Raw genomic sequence first — 17984 nt, forward strand, 5'->3', positions numbered from 1 at the left:
TTTTTTTAAATGTTTATTTATTTTGAGAAAGTGAGAACATGAGCGGGAGAGGGGCAGAGAGAGAGAGAGAGAGAGAGAGAGAGAGAGAGAGAGAGAGAGAGAATGAATCCCAAGCAGGCTCCACACCATCAGTGCAGATCCTGACACGGGGCTCGATCTCACAAACCAACCATGAGACGGTGACCTGAGCCAAAATCAAGAGTCAGCCGCTTAACTGACTGAGCCACCCAGGCAACCCTCAAAGTTCATCCTGTATGTTCTAGTAACCCAGATACGGACCCAGATTTTAGGAGGCCTGAAGCTTACATAATTTGGGAGTAAGCGCTTCAATACAAAGAATGCCAAAATTGTTAAGACAAAATTAGGATCGGGGCTTTGGACTGGGGCTCAGGCTATGGAAGAATCCTAAAGCTCAGACTTCATTAACTCCGTTGACATCAAAATAAACCCCCCTCTGCTTGTACCCAATACCCAGGTCAAATGAGTTTGGTGGGATGTTCATTTCGGGGGCGAATAATTAGTGAATCACATTATTCTTGAGCCCTCGCTCGAAAATCCTTCAGGGACCGTCCATCCCTCAACCCTCTGTGCTTCGCGGCGGACGAAAAAAAGGGGCAAAATTGTTAGACCCGTTAAGGCCACACGGTGCAACCAGAAGCAAAGTCTACGCCTGACGCTGCAGCTTGGGATAGCTGATTTGCGCCAATGACCATTAAATTCTCATCTTGGATGTCCCACCGCTTCCAGCGCCAGGAGTTCAGAGTTCGTCAAGAGGCCAGAAAGAAATCCACCAAATCAAAGATGCTTTAAAGGATGCTGCTCATCTTTACTGTCAGTACAGCCTAATATGCACTTAAAAGCAACGGAAACAGCTGGTTTGTTGTTGTTGTTGTTTTACTAGTTTTGGCTGTCCCAGCCTCTAAGGTTCGATGATAAGCAAGTCCTCCTATAGCAAAGAAAGAATAACCCAAGGCAGGAATTCTAGGTGAGAACAGGTTACATTCAAGTCCCCGTGCCTTCAGTGAGAGAAACTCCTGCTGGAGCCCCTGGAGCCTTTTCTAACCTTTATGCTACAGGAAAGCAACAGGCATCCATCTGCCGGTCCGCATGCATCCACACGAAATCATGAGGCAAGTGACATGCTTACAGCCCGGCAGGTGAGCCAGGGCCAGCGGATGGCCGAGCTGCCTAGTGGGAGAGTCACATTGGAATGTTCCATGCAAGGAGTCTATGGAATCGCTTTCTCCTTAGAGTCCTTGAACGCACAAAAGAACCCTCATTTTTTTTTTTTAGGAGTCAAATTGGGTTTTACGCAGGGGCACAAATCTCTCTTGGAATTCTACGGAGCCTTCTGCTTCTACATAAATAGAAAGCTTACCCCTGCACCTTCCTTGGGACTGTGACCAACCCCTTCTCTTTGTCTGTCTGCCATTTTTTTCTCACCGCCCCCCCCACCACCTCAAATCTGCTGAGGTGTCATTAGATAGGAGAAGGTACTAAAGAGCACCAAGGTGGCATTTACAAATCCCTCCCTGGCCCCTCCTAGGAGGTCCCAGTGGTGTGGTTAGCGCCTGTCTGCGCCTTCCTGGACTGCACCGGCCACAATTACTGACAAGGGAGGAAGTGCGACCACACTTACTGACGGGACTCTGTTCTAGTTTGAACTTCAAGGATACGAGAACATAATGCGTAAAATGTGGTCTTCTGAATTCAGAGAAGCAGACGAATTATAAACTCGATCGAGATGTCCGATGTGACTGTATCTGAGTAACATCAAGTACGCGACTTTAACCTCACCAAAAAGTCAGAAAAGGCAAAAGTAACGATTACCAGAGAATGCGGATTCACGACCCACCCACCCCCGCCCCACTTGCACCATGGATATAATTTCTAGTCATTACTTACATTAAGTACACTGTTGTGACTCAAGAAATGCTGTGTAATAATAGTGTCTGTTAAATGGGATATTTTAACATATGAGAAATATAAAAAGTCAGCACGACTATAAAATGCATCATAATTTTGCATTTGCATAATTTTCTGTTTAAATGCACGATGCTCGTGTTATATTAGCTTTAAAGGCACAGACTCCCTTTTTTTTTTTTTTTTTTTACATAATGCATAATCGTATAGAGTGACCCAGAGAAGTGAGCAGAAAGAAATTAAGCCCCAGGGATCAACCAAAATGGACCATCGGGCATCTAGAGCTGATCTGTTTGCCGAGGACGGCTAGATTTAGAGGACGCCAGAGAAGTCACTCTATCTCTGCAAGTTCCCTGCAAACCGGTTAGGGGACTAACAACATACTATGTCTCACCAGTACCACGTTCATTTTCCCAAATGCAACCTTTGCAGTCTCGAAATCGAGCTGGCGGACAAACATTAACCAAATGTTGGGGCTCTGCGCTGAAGGGATCAGATGAGGTTTGGAAACCTTTGCCACGTCCTTCACATTAAGACCATCTTTCGATGGGACGGAGGTCAACGTCTTCAGTTAACTCGTCTTTTCTATATATGTTTTTTTTTCTTCTTCTTCAAGTTTTAAGCCTACCCCGAAGACTTACTGATTCTACACAGGCATCGACATTTATTAAAAACCAAATCCGGGGGCGCCTGGGTGGCTCAGTCGGTTGAGCGGCCAACTTCGGCTCGGGTCATGATCTCGCGGTCCATGAGTTCGAGCCCCGCGTCGGGCTCTGGGCTGACGGCTCAGAGCCTGGAGCCTGTTTCCGATTCTGTGTCTCCCTCTCTCTCTGCCCCTCCCCCATTCATGCTCTGTCTCTCTCTGTCCCAAAAATAAAATATAAAACGTTGAAAAAAAAAAATTAAAAAAAAAAAAAAAAAACAAATCCGGGGGCGCCTGGGTGGCTCAGTCGGTTGAGCGGCCGACTTCGGCTCGGGTCACGATCTCACGGTCTGTGAGTTCGAGCCCCGCGTCGGGCTCTGGGCTGACGGCTCAGAGCCTGGAGCCTGCTTCTGATTCTGTGTCTCCCTCTCTCTCTGCCCCTCCCCCGTTCATGCTCTGTCTCTCTCTGTCTCAAAAATAAATAAACGTTAAAAAAAAAAAATTTAAAAACCAAATCCTCCTTCCCAGGGATCTGCGGACCACTAGCAACTCCTCCCCAACAGCCACCACATGCACATGCCTGGCTGCCTCGTGTTCACAGTCCCCAAAACTAATGTGCCCAACTGCGTCCACGAGAGAGCACAACTTTTAGACAGTAACAGAAGAGACTACCGACGTGGCCCCCTAAGGCCCGTGCATTGTGACTAATCTGGCAAGCAAATGCCGTGGAACAAATTCCCTTAATGAACGGAAGAGTGAAATCCAAAGTGTTTTTTGTGCCAACCCTTTGTGTATGCTGTGTGCCTTCTCCCACGACAGGAAGATGCCCAGGGGGCCAGGAATGCTACACAATGGGAACACCAAGACAGGCGAGGTGCTCATTCTAGTAACAAAGTGCCTTGTCTCGGACAAGAATACGGGAGGAAGCACTACCCACCCGCCCCCCAGCTCCAAACCCCAACCTGGGAGGTCGGCAACCCTCCTCCCCACCATCACTTCCACTCAGGGACAGGTACCTGGAGCAGGGCCCAGGAAGGGGGCAGGGCTGGCTGGCAGGTTTCACAAATGAGGGCTTTGTTGTTTGGGTTTCATGTCAGATCCTCTGCCTGCTTCCACGATTCTCATAACGCCACGGAACACGCAGTAGGTTTCTGCGCTCCTTCCGGCCTAAGAAACTCTTTAACTCCATAGCTCCTAAGTCCTACTACAACAACCTGTACCTAGTAGGTTCTTTTTTTTTTTTTTTTTTTAAGCTTATTTCTTTCTTTTGAGAGAGAGGGAGAGGGAGAATCCCAAGCAGGTTCTGCGCCGTCAGCACGGAGCCTGATGCGGGGCTGGAACTCACAAACCGGGAGATCATGACCTGAGCTGGAATAAAGAGTCAGACGGTTAACCGACTGAGCCACCCAGGGGCACCCCGCCCCCCAGTAAGTTCTTAATAAACCACTTCTTCTCATTCTGAACTGAACTCATCTGAAGAGAACGGATGTCTAAGGAGAGAGAGAAGCTGGAAACATGGCTGGGCTTCACCAGGAAAGGTAGAACAAACTGGCACGAGAGACTCAGAGAACTCCGATAAGCAGTATACGGAGCCCAAGCTGCAGTCAGGCAGAGGGCCGGCTGTAAAGGAAAACGGAAGCCTCTGGCATCAGGTAGACAAGTTCAGAGCTCGGCTCACCCTTCACTTACTGCATAGCCTTCGACAAGTCAGCCTCAGCTTCTTCACCTCAGCTTTTTAAGCCTCGGCTTCTTCACCTCTAAAATGGGGACAATGAGTCTCGAATCGTTGTTAGGAGTAGCACAACAAACGCCTACCAGCAAATGCTCAATGAATACATGGTAGCTATTCCGAGCTTAGCATTTGCAACTCAAAAGCAAAATCCTGAACTACAGAACACAGATTCTAAATTTTTAAACGTTATTTTTTCTTATTTTCTTGATTTTTTTTACATTTGTTTATTCTTGAGAAACAGAGAGAGACAGAGCACCAGCAGGGGAGGGGCAGAGAGAGAGGGAGACACAGAATCCGAAGCAGGCTCCGGGCTCCGAGCCGTCAGCACAGAGCCCGACGCGGGGCTTGAACCCACAAACTGCGAGATCATCACCGGAGCCGAAGTCGGACGCTTAACCGACTGAGCCACCTGGGCGCCCCTTGATTTTTTATTTGAGAAGACAGAAAGAGACAGCACAAGTCAGGGAGGGGGGCGGAGAGAGAATCTTAAGCAGGTTCCACGATCAGCACAGAGCCCAACGCAGGGCTCCATCCCACGACCGTGGGATCATCATCTGAGCCCAAATCAAGAGACGGACGCTCAACTGACTGAACCACCAGGCACCCCGAAGTATTATTTTCTAAGTGACATACGTGTTACTTACCAATTCCATATTTAGTCTTGTAATAGGTCTTCGTAAAGTTATCACAGTCGCAAAGAAGCACTTTTCTTCCCCACACGTTGATGGTGGTTCCTATGAACAGGTCACTATCTTTGTAAAACTCCTGGTCTACTTTCCCGAGCTAATAAACACAAAGGAACAAGGCGTTGGCGCCACAGACCCTCTGAAGACTTAGGCAAAAGAAAAAAAAATTGTAAAAAAGGAAAAAAAAAAAACAAACCCTCATCTGTATCATTTATAACCAAGACAGCCAGTCAATGTTAACATCTGGAAAGTCTTTTGGTAATGCAGTGCTTGCAAATAGCGACGCAACGTGTGTATTTATTCACATGTGCGCTTGAGCCTGTTTAGGATTGACAGAGGTGCAACGCACACGTTTATATATTCATTAACCGCGTTCACAATCAATCTCACAAGAGAATCTGTGACGCACCCCATATCTCAGGTTCCAGGAAGGTCACACCGGAAACAGCAATGAAACGTGAGGTCCCTCACCTTGTATTTATCCAACAGGTAGCCGTCCGCTGGTCTCCCTGTCAAGCCACGATACAGGTTAAGAACTGCTCGATCCGTTATCTGACCTGGCTGATAGACTCCTGGTGGGCCATACTGGAAGAGAAAATCCAAACGAGGTACGGTAGGTGGCTTACTGAGCACAAAAGATGGTCGTGGTGAGGGGCCCAAGCCGGAAATACGCATTGTATGAGAAGGGGACCAAAACACACCGCCCCAAACACGCCTCTCGGGCGTATGGACTATTTTGAGCTGGTTATTCTGAAGAAAACAGCAGATTCGGGAGGAGCCGGGTACAAGGTTCCCTTTTGTTTAACCAACTGAGCCACCCTTTTGTAGAAAGTATTTACATCTATAAAGGAAATCTCCATTTGTAAGAATGTCTCCCTCTGTGTCCCAGGAAGAGAAGGCAGGCTGAACATCTCTAAAACCTCTGACCAGTGGGGAAGACGACTTAAATCTGCATTAACCAGCGCACTCTTGTTCACTGTGCTTTCCTTGGTGACCCCCTATCACCGGCTTCCCTCCCACCTGGCCACTTGACCCCTCTGTAGCTGGAGATGGTATTTAAGGTGGTGGCTTGGGCCATTTCAGGAAGTTCCTCCATTTTCCTAAGTCTCTCTCATGACGACGGGAGGTATACATGTTATTCAACATTTGCTGGGTTTTCTCCTGTTAATCTGTCTGTCGTTACCGGGGAGGGGAGGGGTGGTCTCAGCCTAGAAGGGTAGAGGGAAACTTAGTTTTCCTCCCCCAAATACGGTTCTCCTCTGCCCTCATACTCCATCCACCTCTCCCTCTGCTTCCACACCCATCCTTCAAGGCCGTGCTAAAGGGCTGTCTTTTCCCCTGACCCTTCCCGTCCTCCTAACCTGTCCCCAGTCCACACCTCCATAGCAGCGACCACAGGGCTAGACCGCTCCGTGTGGTTTCTCTGAATGCCTCACCGGCAGCCATCTTTTTTCCTCTTCTCGAAACTACGAGAAACGCCCTGAGGAAGAAACCATGCCCTGCCCACGTCACTCAGCTTAGCATCCTGCCCAACCCTGAGCTCAGGAAGCACTAGCCAGCTGAGAGGGACCGCGTGGTGAGGTGGCAAGAACCCCAGAGTGCAGGCGGCCTCTACCGGAAACCGTGGCCCGGAGCAAGCCAGGGTGCTGCTCCACGCCACGCACCAGACGTGGTCCCAGCGGTCGCGTGAGCTGCAGGAAAGGTCTTAACCGACTTCACTGAATGGAAAGTGACCCGTTTATCACATACAGAGGAGGAATCTGAATCATCCCTGATAGGTGTGACATAAAACACAAGTTCCAATGTGCGAATTTATGACGTGGGGAGGGGGGGTGAGTCAGCCAAGCAACGTAGAGAAACAGTACCTTTGGATCATTTTCTCTTTGCCACTTACTAGCTACAGGACTTGGAGCCAGGTATTTACCTTCTGGGAACTTCGGTTGTTGTTTGGTTTTTTTTTTTTTAAATGTTTATTTTTCTTTTTGAGAGAGACAGAGAGAGAGAGACAGAGCGGGGGGGGGAGAGGGGCAGAGAGAGAGGGAGACACAGGATCCGAAGCAGGCTCCAGGCTCCGAGCTGTCAGCGCAGAGCCCGACGCGGGGCTCGAACTCACGAACCGTGAGATCGTGACCTGAGCCGAAGTCGGACGCTTAACCGACTGAGCCACCCGGGCACCCCCCCGCCTCCACCACCCCGAGAACTTCAGTTTTGTCGTCAAACTGCAGTTAATAGTACTGATTCCTTGCTCTCTCAAAGGATGCTTGAGTGTCGAGGGACTGCTTACTGCTTTTTTTCTCTCTCCACCAGGAGAATGGAAGTTCCACGAAGCAGGACTTAATCCATTTCTTTCTCACTGGAACCCCCAGCGCTGGCACACAGTTGACACTCAATAAATATTTGCTGAATGAATGAATAAAGGAAGCAACGAATGTCAAGACATACCGCAAACGTCCAGTACGTCATTATTATTTTTTATAATTAGTCTACTGGTCAAAGCCATTCTAAAAACAGGCTTCCCAGGCTGCCTGAGCCAAAGTCGGAGGCTTAACCGACTGAGCCGCCCAGGTGCCCCCCTCCCATTCAGCTTTTATAGTTACTTTCAAAGGGAGGCCTTGTGAACGGCGTTTCAGAGATAGAAAAATACACAGAGAGGTTAAGTGACTCGCCGAAGGTCACACAGCTTTTAAGGGGCAGAGCCACAATTCTAACCCAGGTCCTCTGTCTCTCTGTTGTTTCTTCTGCCCCCAAGTTACTTAGCTCTCAAATGGCCATAAACGTGTAGGAATCAGTCCAACAACTCTCTTTTAATAGTAACTAAAATGCAAAAGCTGTCGTTGATGTTAGCCAGTGGCTAGTTGGTGACTGGTGGCTACTTTCCTAAGAATCATTCCTGGGCATATGCTTGTTGTGGGGGGGGGGGGGGAAGGGGTGTGTGCACGTGTGCGTGTGTGTTTGCACACTCAGAGCTTAGACCAAAACCGTGCAATTCCTCAGTAGGCTACAGAAGCCAGAGGCCAATGCCCCATCCAAGGGCATGAGCAATTCTTCTAACTAGAGAGTCACTTACTTTCCGAAAACTGATTACGAACTCAATGTTGAATATGTACTTCCTCTTGCATTTGACTTTTTCTGTTTACTTGCCTGAATTCAACCCAGAAAATTCCAACTTCAATTTGTTATATGCTCTATATTACTTTCATAGATGTATGTATTTTTTTAAGTTTTTATTTATTTATTTTGAGAGAGAGAGAGAGAGAGAGAGAGAGAGAGAGTGAGTCAGTCACAGAATCCGAAGCAGGCTCCGGGCTCTGAGCTGTCAGCACACAGTCCGATGCGGGGCTCGAACTCATGAACCGTGAGATCACAACCCGAGGCAAAACCAAGAGTCAGACACTTAACTGACTGAGCCACCCACATGCCCCTCACACATGTATTTTAACACAGAGAGCACAAAATGCAAGTTTTCCAAACACCCGTACTAACACTTGGTAACTGTGGTCATTGCAGAGTCATAACCCACAACATTCCAGACAGTGAATGGTCTTTTGGCCCGCAAGAAAAACTCAGAAAGTGGTTCCATGTCTGCGGCTCACCTTGGGTAGCTTTTTCCTCCGGAGGAACAAGGATGTGGCAACCCGGCCTGAGCAGGGTGGCATCACTTCTTTGATTTCGATGGTATCGTCGCACAGAAAGTAATGCAGAATGAGTTTTCGACGGTCCCCGAACATCGAGGCTGAGTCGTCCCACAGGCAGAAAAAACGTAAAACCTTCCTATCATACTCAAGGAACTGTTTCAGGGTGTCATAGGACTCATAAGGACGTAAGGGCTCCATGCGGTCTAGCGTCTGAAAAATGGGGAAAAAAGGTCAGTAAGAGTGGTTTTGCATAATCACTTCTGGGATACACGCAATCAAAGCACATGAAGAGATCTTTCCCATAGACTATTCCAGGATATTTTTAAAAATTTCAAAGGACTTATGACATTCGTGTATATACACCGACAGCTAGTTTTTGCCTTAAAAATACAATCCAGGGGCGCCTGGGTGGCTCAGTCGGTTCAGCGGCCGACTTCAGCTCAGGTCATGATCTTGCGGTCCGTGAGTTCGAGCCCCGCGTCAGGCTCTGTGCTGACAGCTCAGAGCCTGGAGCCTGCTTCGGATTCTGTGTCTCCCTCTCTCTCTGCCCTTCCCCCTACTCACACTCTGTCTCGCTCTCTCTCAAAAATAAGTAAACATAAAAAAAATACAATCAAGGAGTAGGAAGCTTTTAATATTAAACAGTATTTTAATACACTATCGTTTTATACTGTTTTTGAAAACTGGTTTTTCTCAAAGAGTTAAAATTCTTTTTTTTTTAATGTTTATTTTTGAGAGAGAGTAAGGGAGGAGGAGCAGAGCGGGAGACAGAGAAACCCAAGCAGGCTCCATGCTGTGAGCACAGAGCCCAACATGAAGCTCGAACTCACAGACCATGAGATCATGACCTGAGCCGAAATCAAGAGTCAGACGCCAAGCCGACTGGGCTACCCAGGTGCCCCACAAAGACTTCAAATTTTTAAGAAAACACAAAACTAATGTGTGGTGACAGAAGTTAGAACAGTAATTGCCTCTGGGTAAGGGAATGACCAGAAAGGGGGAGAAGGGAACTTTCTGGGGGCGATGGAAATATTCCGTGTCTTGATTTCTGAGTCACTTACTAAGTCGTATACGTTTTTCAAAACTTTGTGGATCTGTACGCCTAAGATTTATATACATCTGAGCCTATGGTAATTATGTCTCAACCCCCAAAAGGCACCGGTTGGGCCTTTTCACTGAGAATCTGTATCTGTAGATCCTTCTAATGCATCCAAAGATTTTTGTAAAAGTCAAGGGAAGAAACAAGTCATAGTTTTATTTTGCTCCAAAGCTTTAGATATCAAGGCTCTGGAAGGCTATGGAAACAGGAGCAGAGCCAATGGAGAACCGCCGCAGTCTTCTTGGTGTGACTTTTCTAGACTTGTGCGTCCTCAGCCCTGTCTCGGAGCAAAACTTCCCCCATTCTACCTGATGCAGCTAAACAGGACGGTTATAAAGGAAGTGCTCACTGGCAGGAGAGAGGCAGTCCCATATCGGGTTATGTAATCACATTTGTAATTTCTCAAAACGTGCTCTCCGTCCAGGGCAGTTTATGTGCAGACTTACAGCAGGACTGGGGGAGATGTGATGGCCTTCCAGAGGCTCCTAGCCTTCTTCTTTGCCCTGGATCTTTACCCAAAACCATGGGACCTCTACTTTCATCAGTTGAAAAGTGGTTTCTTTGGCGTCATAAGGCCTTTAAGAAACGCATTATTGATTATGTACCGTCGGGGCTCTTTCCGGCTCAAGTTAAATTGCTTAATTTTAACTTCGTATCTGAAGGCAGCCAACAACTGGAGAAGTAAACGCATTAAAGTCAACATAAAAGCCTCTTATTAAACTCCTAATTTTCCACAGATTTCTATATTTATGGAAGAGCTTTCTCCCTGAGGGAATAAATGCTAAAATCATTTTCCCCGACCTAAGGAAATTCTTTAAAACCCTTCTTGGCTGTTCTTGGTATTTATTCTCGATTCCTGGCACAGAAGATTTTTTTTTTTTCTTCATAAACCTATGGAGGGGCACAGTGCTCTCTGCATTTAATACAACGCATCATCATTCGTAAGCACTATCATATAATACCGACTGCTCGTGAATGAGCGCAGCCATATGCAAAGGGTGGGAACTCGTGTGGATCCGGTCCTTTCAGGTTCCCCTCGTTGTAAAGGCTTCATCTAGTTCTAGGCTCTTGTGCCCAGGGTGTTTGGGAAAAAAATAAAAATAAACCCAAACTTTAAATCTGCTTGTATACCAACACACACAGGTATAATGCCACGGGGACTTCTCCTTAAATATTCCAGGATCAGCAATATGCATATCTCAGGAGGGTTGCGTGCCTACAGGAACGTCAAAGAATAATTCGGCCGGGGCTAGGGGGCGGGAACAGATGACTGATCCTACGTGCGGCTTTTAGCAAGAGACTAGAGCAGAACCAAAGGCGAATTTTATTCTAAATTCCACGCTATCTTTAGGCAGGGAAATTGATTACAAATTTGAGAAACAAGAGAAACGAGATTAAACGCATCTACAGGGACAGAAAGGAGAAGTGCGGTTACCCGTTCCTGGGTGGGAAGAGTGGCTGACTGGAAAACGTCATGAGGGAACTTGCTGGGAGGAGGGACGTGTTCTGGGTCTTGATTTGGGTGTGGGTTACATGGGTGTAGCATTTGTTAAGACTCATCCCATGGTACGCTTCATTTCGGTGTACTTCACTGTCTAATCCTACTTCAATTAAAGAAAAAGAAAAAGAAAGAAAGAAAATGACCGTAATCAAATTCTGGGTTAAGAAGCACAAGACTTGAGTTGAAGGTATCTGACCTTCCACCTGACACTTGCCCTTTTGGGTGTTCTGATTCTTCTGTAATAATAATAATAATAATAATAATAATAATAATAATGAAGAAGGAGGAGGAGAAGAAGAAGGAGGAGGAGGAGGAGAAGGAGGAGGAGGAGGAGGAGGAGGAGGAGGAGGAGGAGGAGACGACGACGAAGAAGACGACGACGACGACGACGAAGAAGAAGAAAAAATTTAGGCCAAGGTATCATTAAAAAAAAAAAAGACAACTTTAGAAAGACAACAGTACTATGAACACTAGGTTCTTTCCTCCCTGTACTAACTGCGATCAGACTTTGAAGACAAACATGCTTTTATAATGGGGTACATCAGGGTCATGGCCCTTCCCACTCCTCTAGAACACATCTGATGCCACCATTCGCAGAGCTGGGAGTCCTGAGGAAGAAGGAAAATGGTATGCCCAAGGTTTGGTGCGGTTAATCAATAGTACAGAAGCAAAAACGTTCCCAGAGGCAGGCAACCAAGATGGGAAAAGGTAAGCCGGGTGAGAGTGGACCTAACTCTTATACTGTCAGTGACCACAAAGCCAATCCTGGGATCTTGGAAATTGCCCCACGGGGCAGCTCACTGGACTCCTACCACTGGGAAGGGAGACTCTCTGTGGAGAGAAGCAAGGGTGGGGGTGGTGAGAGAAGACTTTCCTGCACTGAGCCAATACCCAGAGTTCCCTCCAGCCTCAAGGAGAACAGGATAACTCCAGTGACCATGACCCCAAAAGTGCTTTCACATCTGCATCCGGAACGCAGATATCCTCGACTGAGTCCCCTTTACGGATTCTCATTCTGAAGACAAGAACTCACGGATGTTATCAATCTCTTACCTCTCTCCGTATCTTCATGTAAGGATCTTCTGGACACCGTCCTGGGGGGTTTAATTTGACTCCTATTTTCTTCAAAAAGTTTTTTGTGAACGTATCAGCATCATAAATCTTGAATGTCCGGCCATAAAAGACAACATCTATGTTGATATTGAAATGATACACAGTATAAAACTGATCTTCATCAGGAGGTGGGAGAGAAATCCGATGACGCCGGATAGAAGTCCCTACGGTGTGGAACAAAGTACAACCGTTTCATCGGATGGCTAACAAGGAAGAGGTCATAGCACGTCTCCGTAACGACCCTGAATGCTTTCCCAGAACGGGGAAGTGGGCAAAGGGCTGAGGTCCACAGTCACGTACCAGCCTTGCATGCTATTAGAGTTGCCTAAGTGGTACCAGGGAAGCACTTTAATAAACCATAAAGACTAGGGAAGGCAGACTAGTAAGCTTCAATATGGTAGGTGCCAACACCATGATTCACAGCTTCTACAAGCTTCATGGAATCTTCTTTCCTCTACCAAGCTCTCCTCCCTCCATGTTTGATAGCCTCTGTTCACCTCCTCCCAACCACCCCTACAAAGTGATGGTTATCAGAGGCTTTGTAGTTGTAGACGGTGCTCTGGGCCAAGGGTTCTGGATCACATCCCGTCTTTTACTTCTAACCCTATGATTAGCCCATTCGCTCCTCCTCTTGAGAGTATAGACCCAGGGTACCCAAGTGTGCCCAAAATGGTGGTTAACCACTGGCGGTAAAAGGGTTCGCTTCCTGAGCCTCGCTTCCCACAGGATGACACAACAAGGACCACGTAACTCCTGCCCACGCAGGGGGTTACATGACAGGAGAGGAAACCCTAAGCTTAGAGAACCTAAATCTTTTATAACAGACAATAAGCATCACAGGGAGATACCACCTGTATTAGACTGGGCGGTAAGCATGTTCTGGAAGGAGACACCACTCTATCTTCCAAGGCTGCGAGCAGACCCGCCCTTTGCTCCAGAGGGAGAGACTACCTTTGTCTTCCAAAGCTGTCTGCCATGTAAACACCCTGGAAGAGAGTCCAGAACAAAGAGCGGGCAACGTCTCTGCTCGTGAGATCCACCAAAACGCGAGACACCGTGGAGAACGGCCTCTCAACATCTGTGACTGACTTTGGCCTGAGAATCTACTCCACGAGCGTAAAGAGAGAAAGAGGTGAGCAGAGCACGTTGAGGGTCTGACGGTTGAAGTAAAAGTGGCTTGGGTGACCTCTGTAGGGAAGGAAGTATTTTAGTATGAAGATGTCAAGCAAGCTTCTTCGTATTTTCTATAGCACTGAGAACGGCACCTTTTCCCAAAGTCTAGACGTACTCGGAAATTATTCATTCCTATTCACCATGGAACGTTTCATGAACATCTTTATGTGCCAGGAACTGTGTCAAGCTCTGTTCCATTATTCTACTAATCATCTTTTCACACTGGTAAGGGGAAATTAACTAAAATGATTTTCATCTTCTTTTCTTTGTAGCAATTTTTAATTACTTGGTACATTAAATTAAAATAATAAAACTATAAAATTAGAACTGGCCTAGAATATCTTTAAATGTACTACATAAAAGATGATACAATTTTGCTGCAAAAAAATTATACTTCAATTAGCCTTTAATTGATGCCACTGAAAACAGTATGCAAATGATTTGATCATTCAAGATCAGACAGTGAGAACAAATTGCATACTGAAACATCTATAAGAGCATGGGCATTTCAGGTATTTTCAGAAGCCATCATATATCGCTTTAAAAATACTTATATTGTGACAGTTTTTAAGACATATAAAATGTACTCAGTGGCCAGGAGCTTCTTCAGAAATTCCATCTATCTTGCATTTGGACTTCACTATAAAAATTCAAATAAGCAGGTTATGCTGATTTCTGTTCGGTAAGACTTCGAATAGGAATGCTCTATTTCTCTACGTGGAAAGAACCAGCCCGCCTACAGAGCTTTTAAATAGTAATAATCAGAATCAACATCACGGCCCTAGCATATCCCTTCATATACATTTTCTCATTTAATCTTCACTGGTCCCACGAGGCTGACAATGCACGAGACAGAAGAATCCAGCGTATGGATAAGGAAGTCAAGGTTCCGCGCGGCCGAGTGACGTGCCCGAGGGTCACACCCTAACAAATGGCAGAAAAAGATCTCGAAACCCGGGGTTCCCAGCTCTAAGGAGATACCGGCCCTTTCCATGGTTTGCGCTCAACCACATCTCACTGAACACTAGCCGCAGATTACGTAAGTGAAGGAGAGGAGGGAGTGTTCTAGGCAAAACAGGTTGGGGGGGGGGGCGCCTGGGTGGCTCAACCGGTTAAGCATCCACCTCTTGATGTCAGCTCAGGTCAGGATCTCGCGGTTTGTGAGTTCCAGCCCCGCATCGGGCTCCGCGCTGACCACGTGGAGGGTGCCTGGGATTCTCTCTCTCCGCAACCTCCCCAACTCCCACGTGGGCGCACGAGTCCTCTCGCTCTCTCTCAGAGCGCACACACATCAACTGAAAACAACAACGAAACGAGATAGAAACTGGGAGAATCGCTGCCGGCCACCAGAAAAAGGAAAGCGACAAGATGGAGTCGCTCTTCCAAAAGAACGGCCTCTCTTAATTCTCCAAAAGCAATTTTCTGAACAGGGCCCACTTGCCTGCTGCACCAACGCCCCCCTCTGGGGGGGGGCACCACCCCTGCATTAGCTGCCCCCACACCCTCCCAGACTCCCACATTTCCTTACCTGTGCTCCCACGTCTCCTCCACAGGGCATGCCCAAGAGGCCAGAGAAGCTCTTTGAGGTAACAAAGAAAAGCCTTGACCATTCGTGGGTTGGAAAGAGAAGGCAGGCCTAACACTAAATAGGAAACTTTTCAATAACAAGAAATCCAAAGCCACGCGGCGCCTGGGTGGCTCGGTCGGTTGAGCCTCCGACTCTTGGTTTCGGCCGAGGTCGTGATCTCATGGTTCCTGTGTTCGAGCCCCCGTGTCGGGCTCTGCCCTGACAGCGCATAGCCTGCTTGGGATTCTCTGTCTCCCTCCCCCTCTGCCCCTCTCCTGCTTGCTCGCTCGCTCTGCTTCTCTCTCTCTCAAGGTAAGTAAATAAATAAACAGTTTTAAAATCCAAAGTCACAATTCCACACTAATTAGAAAACAAGTATGTGGGCCATTTGAAATGGACAGTTGCACCTGAGAGCTTTCAATAATATATTCGTGGTATCCCTCAACCGTGTCGTTCGGGGATCGAAATTTCTATTTCTTGGTATTCTGTGTGTGTTTATAGTCCTCCATGGTAAATGGCAGAAACCCCACCAGCAAGAATCTGTTCTGGAATGCCAAAGAAATGGGCAGGATGGCATTCCAGAACAAGAAATAGAAATTTCACATGAACCATGAGATCAAAGTATAGAAGTAAAAAAAGAATGCTCTAAAACTGGAAAAACAAGAACGGAAGGACCACCTCTACCCTTTACATTTTTAAACGTTTGCCTTCTTGACTGCCCCATAAAGACAATTTGGGCAGATGTCCGCGCATTGGGTGCCTGCTTTTAAGCGCCTCCTGATGGTCATATTTTCTCTCTCTCTTCCTTTTTAAAGACCCTGGCTATCTGATGATGCTCTGCAAGCTTTAGCTTTCCAACATTTCCCTGTGGTTTAGATCAAAATGATGACATATCCATTTATGTTTAACGCATTTTCATTTCACCCCCTTGGGACTTGCTTTAGATCTTTGGTCATACCACTAAATTTAGTTTTTAGACATTCACCTTCCAGAATTGAGACTACCACCTCTTACCTCTAAATTTTCGGTAGGTTTAGTTCGTTTTAGTAACACCGCACACCTAGGATACATCTGAGTCTAGAGACAGGGATTTCTTAGGTGAATGAATATTCAACCGGAATTGCCACCTGTCGCTGTGTCAACTAAGTTTGTAACCTAAAAATGTTAAGACCTTTCAGTGTGCTCAGACACAACAGGGTATCTTCTCTTATGTTCACGATTATTCCTCCGCTAAAATGACTGTTCCGTTTTGATTTTTACAAAATGTCCTTCTTTGGCGTTTTGGTGTTATAAGAATCACTTTTTTTTTTTTTTTTAATATACAGATAGTCTGACACCTGTCTTGTAGCAAAAGAATACAAAATGGAAAACTCCAGGGGGTGCCCGGGTGGCTCAGTCGGTTAAGCGTCCGACTTCGGCTCAGGTCATGATCTCACAGCTCGTGAGTTCGAGCCCCGCATCAGGCTCTGTGCTGACACCTCAGAGCCTGGAGCCTGCTTCGGATTCTGTGTCTCCCTCGCTCTCTGCCCCTCCCCCGCTCGCACTCTGGTCTCTCTCTCTCTTGCTCTCACTCAAAAATAAACATTAAAAAAATTTTTTTTCAAGAAAAGAAAATCCCTTGCCTCTGATCATAACAATACTGGGGCACCTGGGTGGCTCAGTTGGTTAAGCGTCCGACCCTTGATTTTTGGCTCAGGTCGTGATCTCACAGTTTGTGGGATCGGGCCCTGCGTCGGACTCTGTGCTGACAGCGTGGAGCCTGCCTGAGATGCTCCCTCTTTCTCTGCCCCTCCCCTGCTCGCTCTCTCTCCCTCAAAATAAACTTAAAAAAAAAAATGATCCTATGCATGTCCCCCCTAGCCACCAAATGAGCCCCAAACACTAGCATGACAGGTGCTCTAATGTCCCCTTATATTATTGCCTCCTCTCCTAGTTTTCCGTACACACCCCAGGATCGGCTCCCAAGTACCTTCCCAACTCCGTCCCTACCACTTTCCCACCTCTTGGTCTCATGCTGTCCCTTTTGGCTAATATACCTTCATCTTTCATCTTTATCTGGAGAAACTTGTGAGGTACCACTCAAATGTCTTCTCTAGTGGATACTGGAGTTTCCTCTTCTGATCCCTCAAAGTACCATTTCTGATGCCTGCATTCTGATGCCGTTATGGACACTGTCTACCACTTGGCCTTTCCTCTTATCTCTCCTCCCTCCTCTCCTTTGTTTCTTCAACAGATATTTATTGAGCAGCCCCCATGCACCAAACACCTGTCTTCACAGGTCAATGACTTACCTCCACTCTTAAATCCTACTCTGTTCCACTCAATGGCAACCCCTTCCCCAAGGTCTACCCTCTGGGGTTGCCAGATTTAGTCAGCACACTGAAATATAGGATGCCTAATTAAATAGGAGTTCTAGATAAACAGTGAATAATTTTAGTACAGGTAGGTCCCAGGCAATAGTTGGGACACACTAAAAACTTTATTGCTTATCTGAAATTCAAATTTCATTAAGCATCTTGTATTTTATCTGGCAACCTTACCACCATCCGTCCTCCACTTTACGGGAGGCAGTACTTAGATGGACTATATGCCCAACGTCAATGAATGACATATGAATGTAATATTTTGCGATTACATTTGATTATCCTACAGTATAAAAAAAATATATAAGAGAAAGTATTATGTTGAAGGGTGAAACAAGTCACTAGTGGAAATCAGTTTTTTTTTCCATGTCTATTCACTTTTGAGAGAGAGAGAGAGCACACAAGAGTTGGGGGGGAGGAGTGGGACAGAAAGGAGGGACAGAGGATCCTAAATGGGCTCCACGCTGACAGCAGCGAGCCCGACGTGGGGCTCAAACTCACCAACCCGGAGATCACGACCTGAGCCGAAGCCGGACGCTTAACCGACTG

The 17984-nt window shown here is 46.7% G+C and overlaps 1 protein-coding gene across 1 annotated transcript in view; it reads right to left on the reverse strand.

The window, feature by feature from the left end:
- EFHC2 (EF-hand domain containing 2) overlaps positions 1–17984 on the reverse strand; it is a 199535-nt gene that overhangs the window by 98586 nt on the left and 82965 nt on the right. The window contains exons 4-7 of the mRNA XM_023249026.2: positions 12273–12496; positions 8578–8829; positions 5456–5569; positions 4943–5081 (exon numbers count right to left, since the gene is read on the reverse strand). Coding sequence (XP_023104794.2) covers positions 4943–5081; positions 5456–5569; positions 8578–8829; positions 12273–12496 — 729 coding nt within the window. The remainder of the gene's footprint in view (positions 1–4942; positions 5082–5455; positions 5570–8577; positions 8830–12272; positions 12497–17984) is intronic.

This window comes from Felis catus, chromosome X, assembly GCF_018350175.1.
Source record: "Felis catus isolate Fca126 chromosome X, F.catus_Fca126_mat1.0, whole genome shotgun sequence".
NCBI lineage: Eukaryota > Metazoa > Chordata > Mammalia > Carnivora > Felidae > Felis > Felis catus.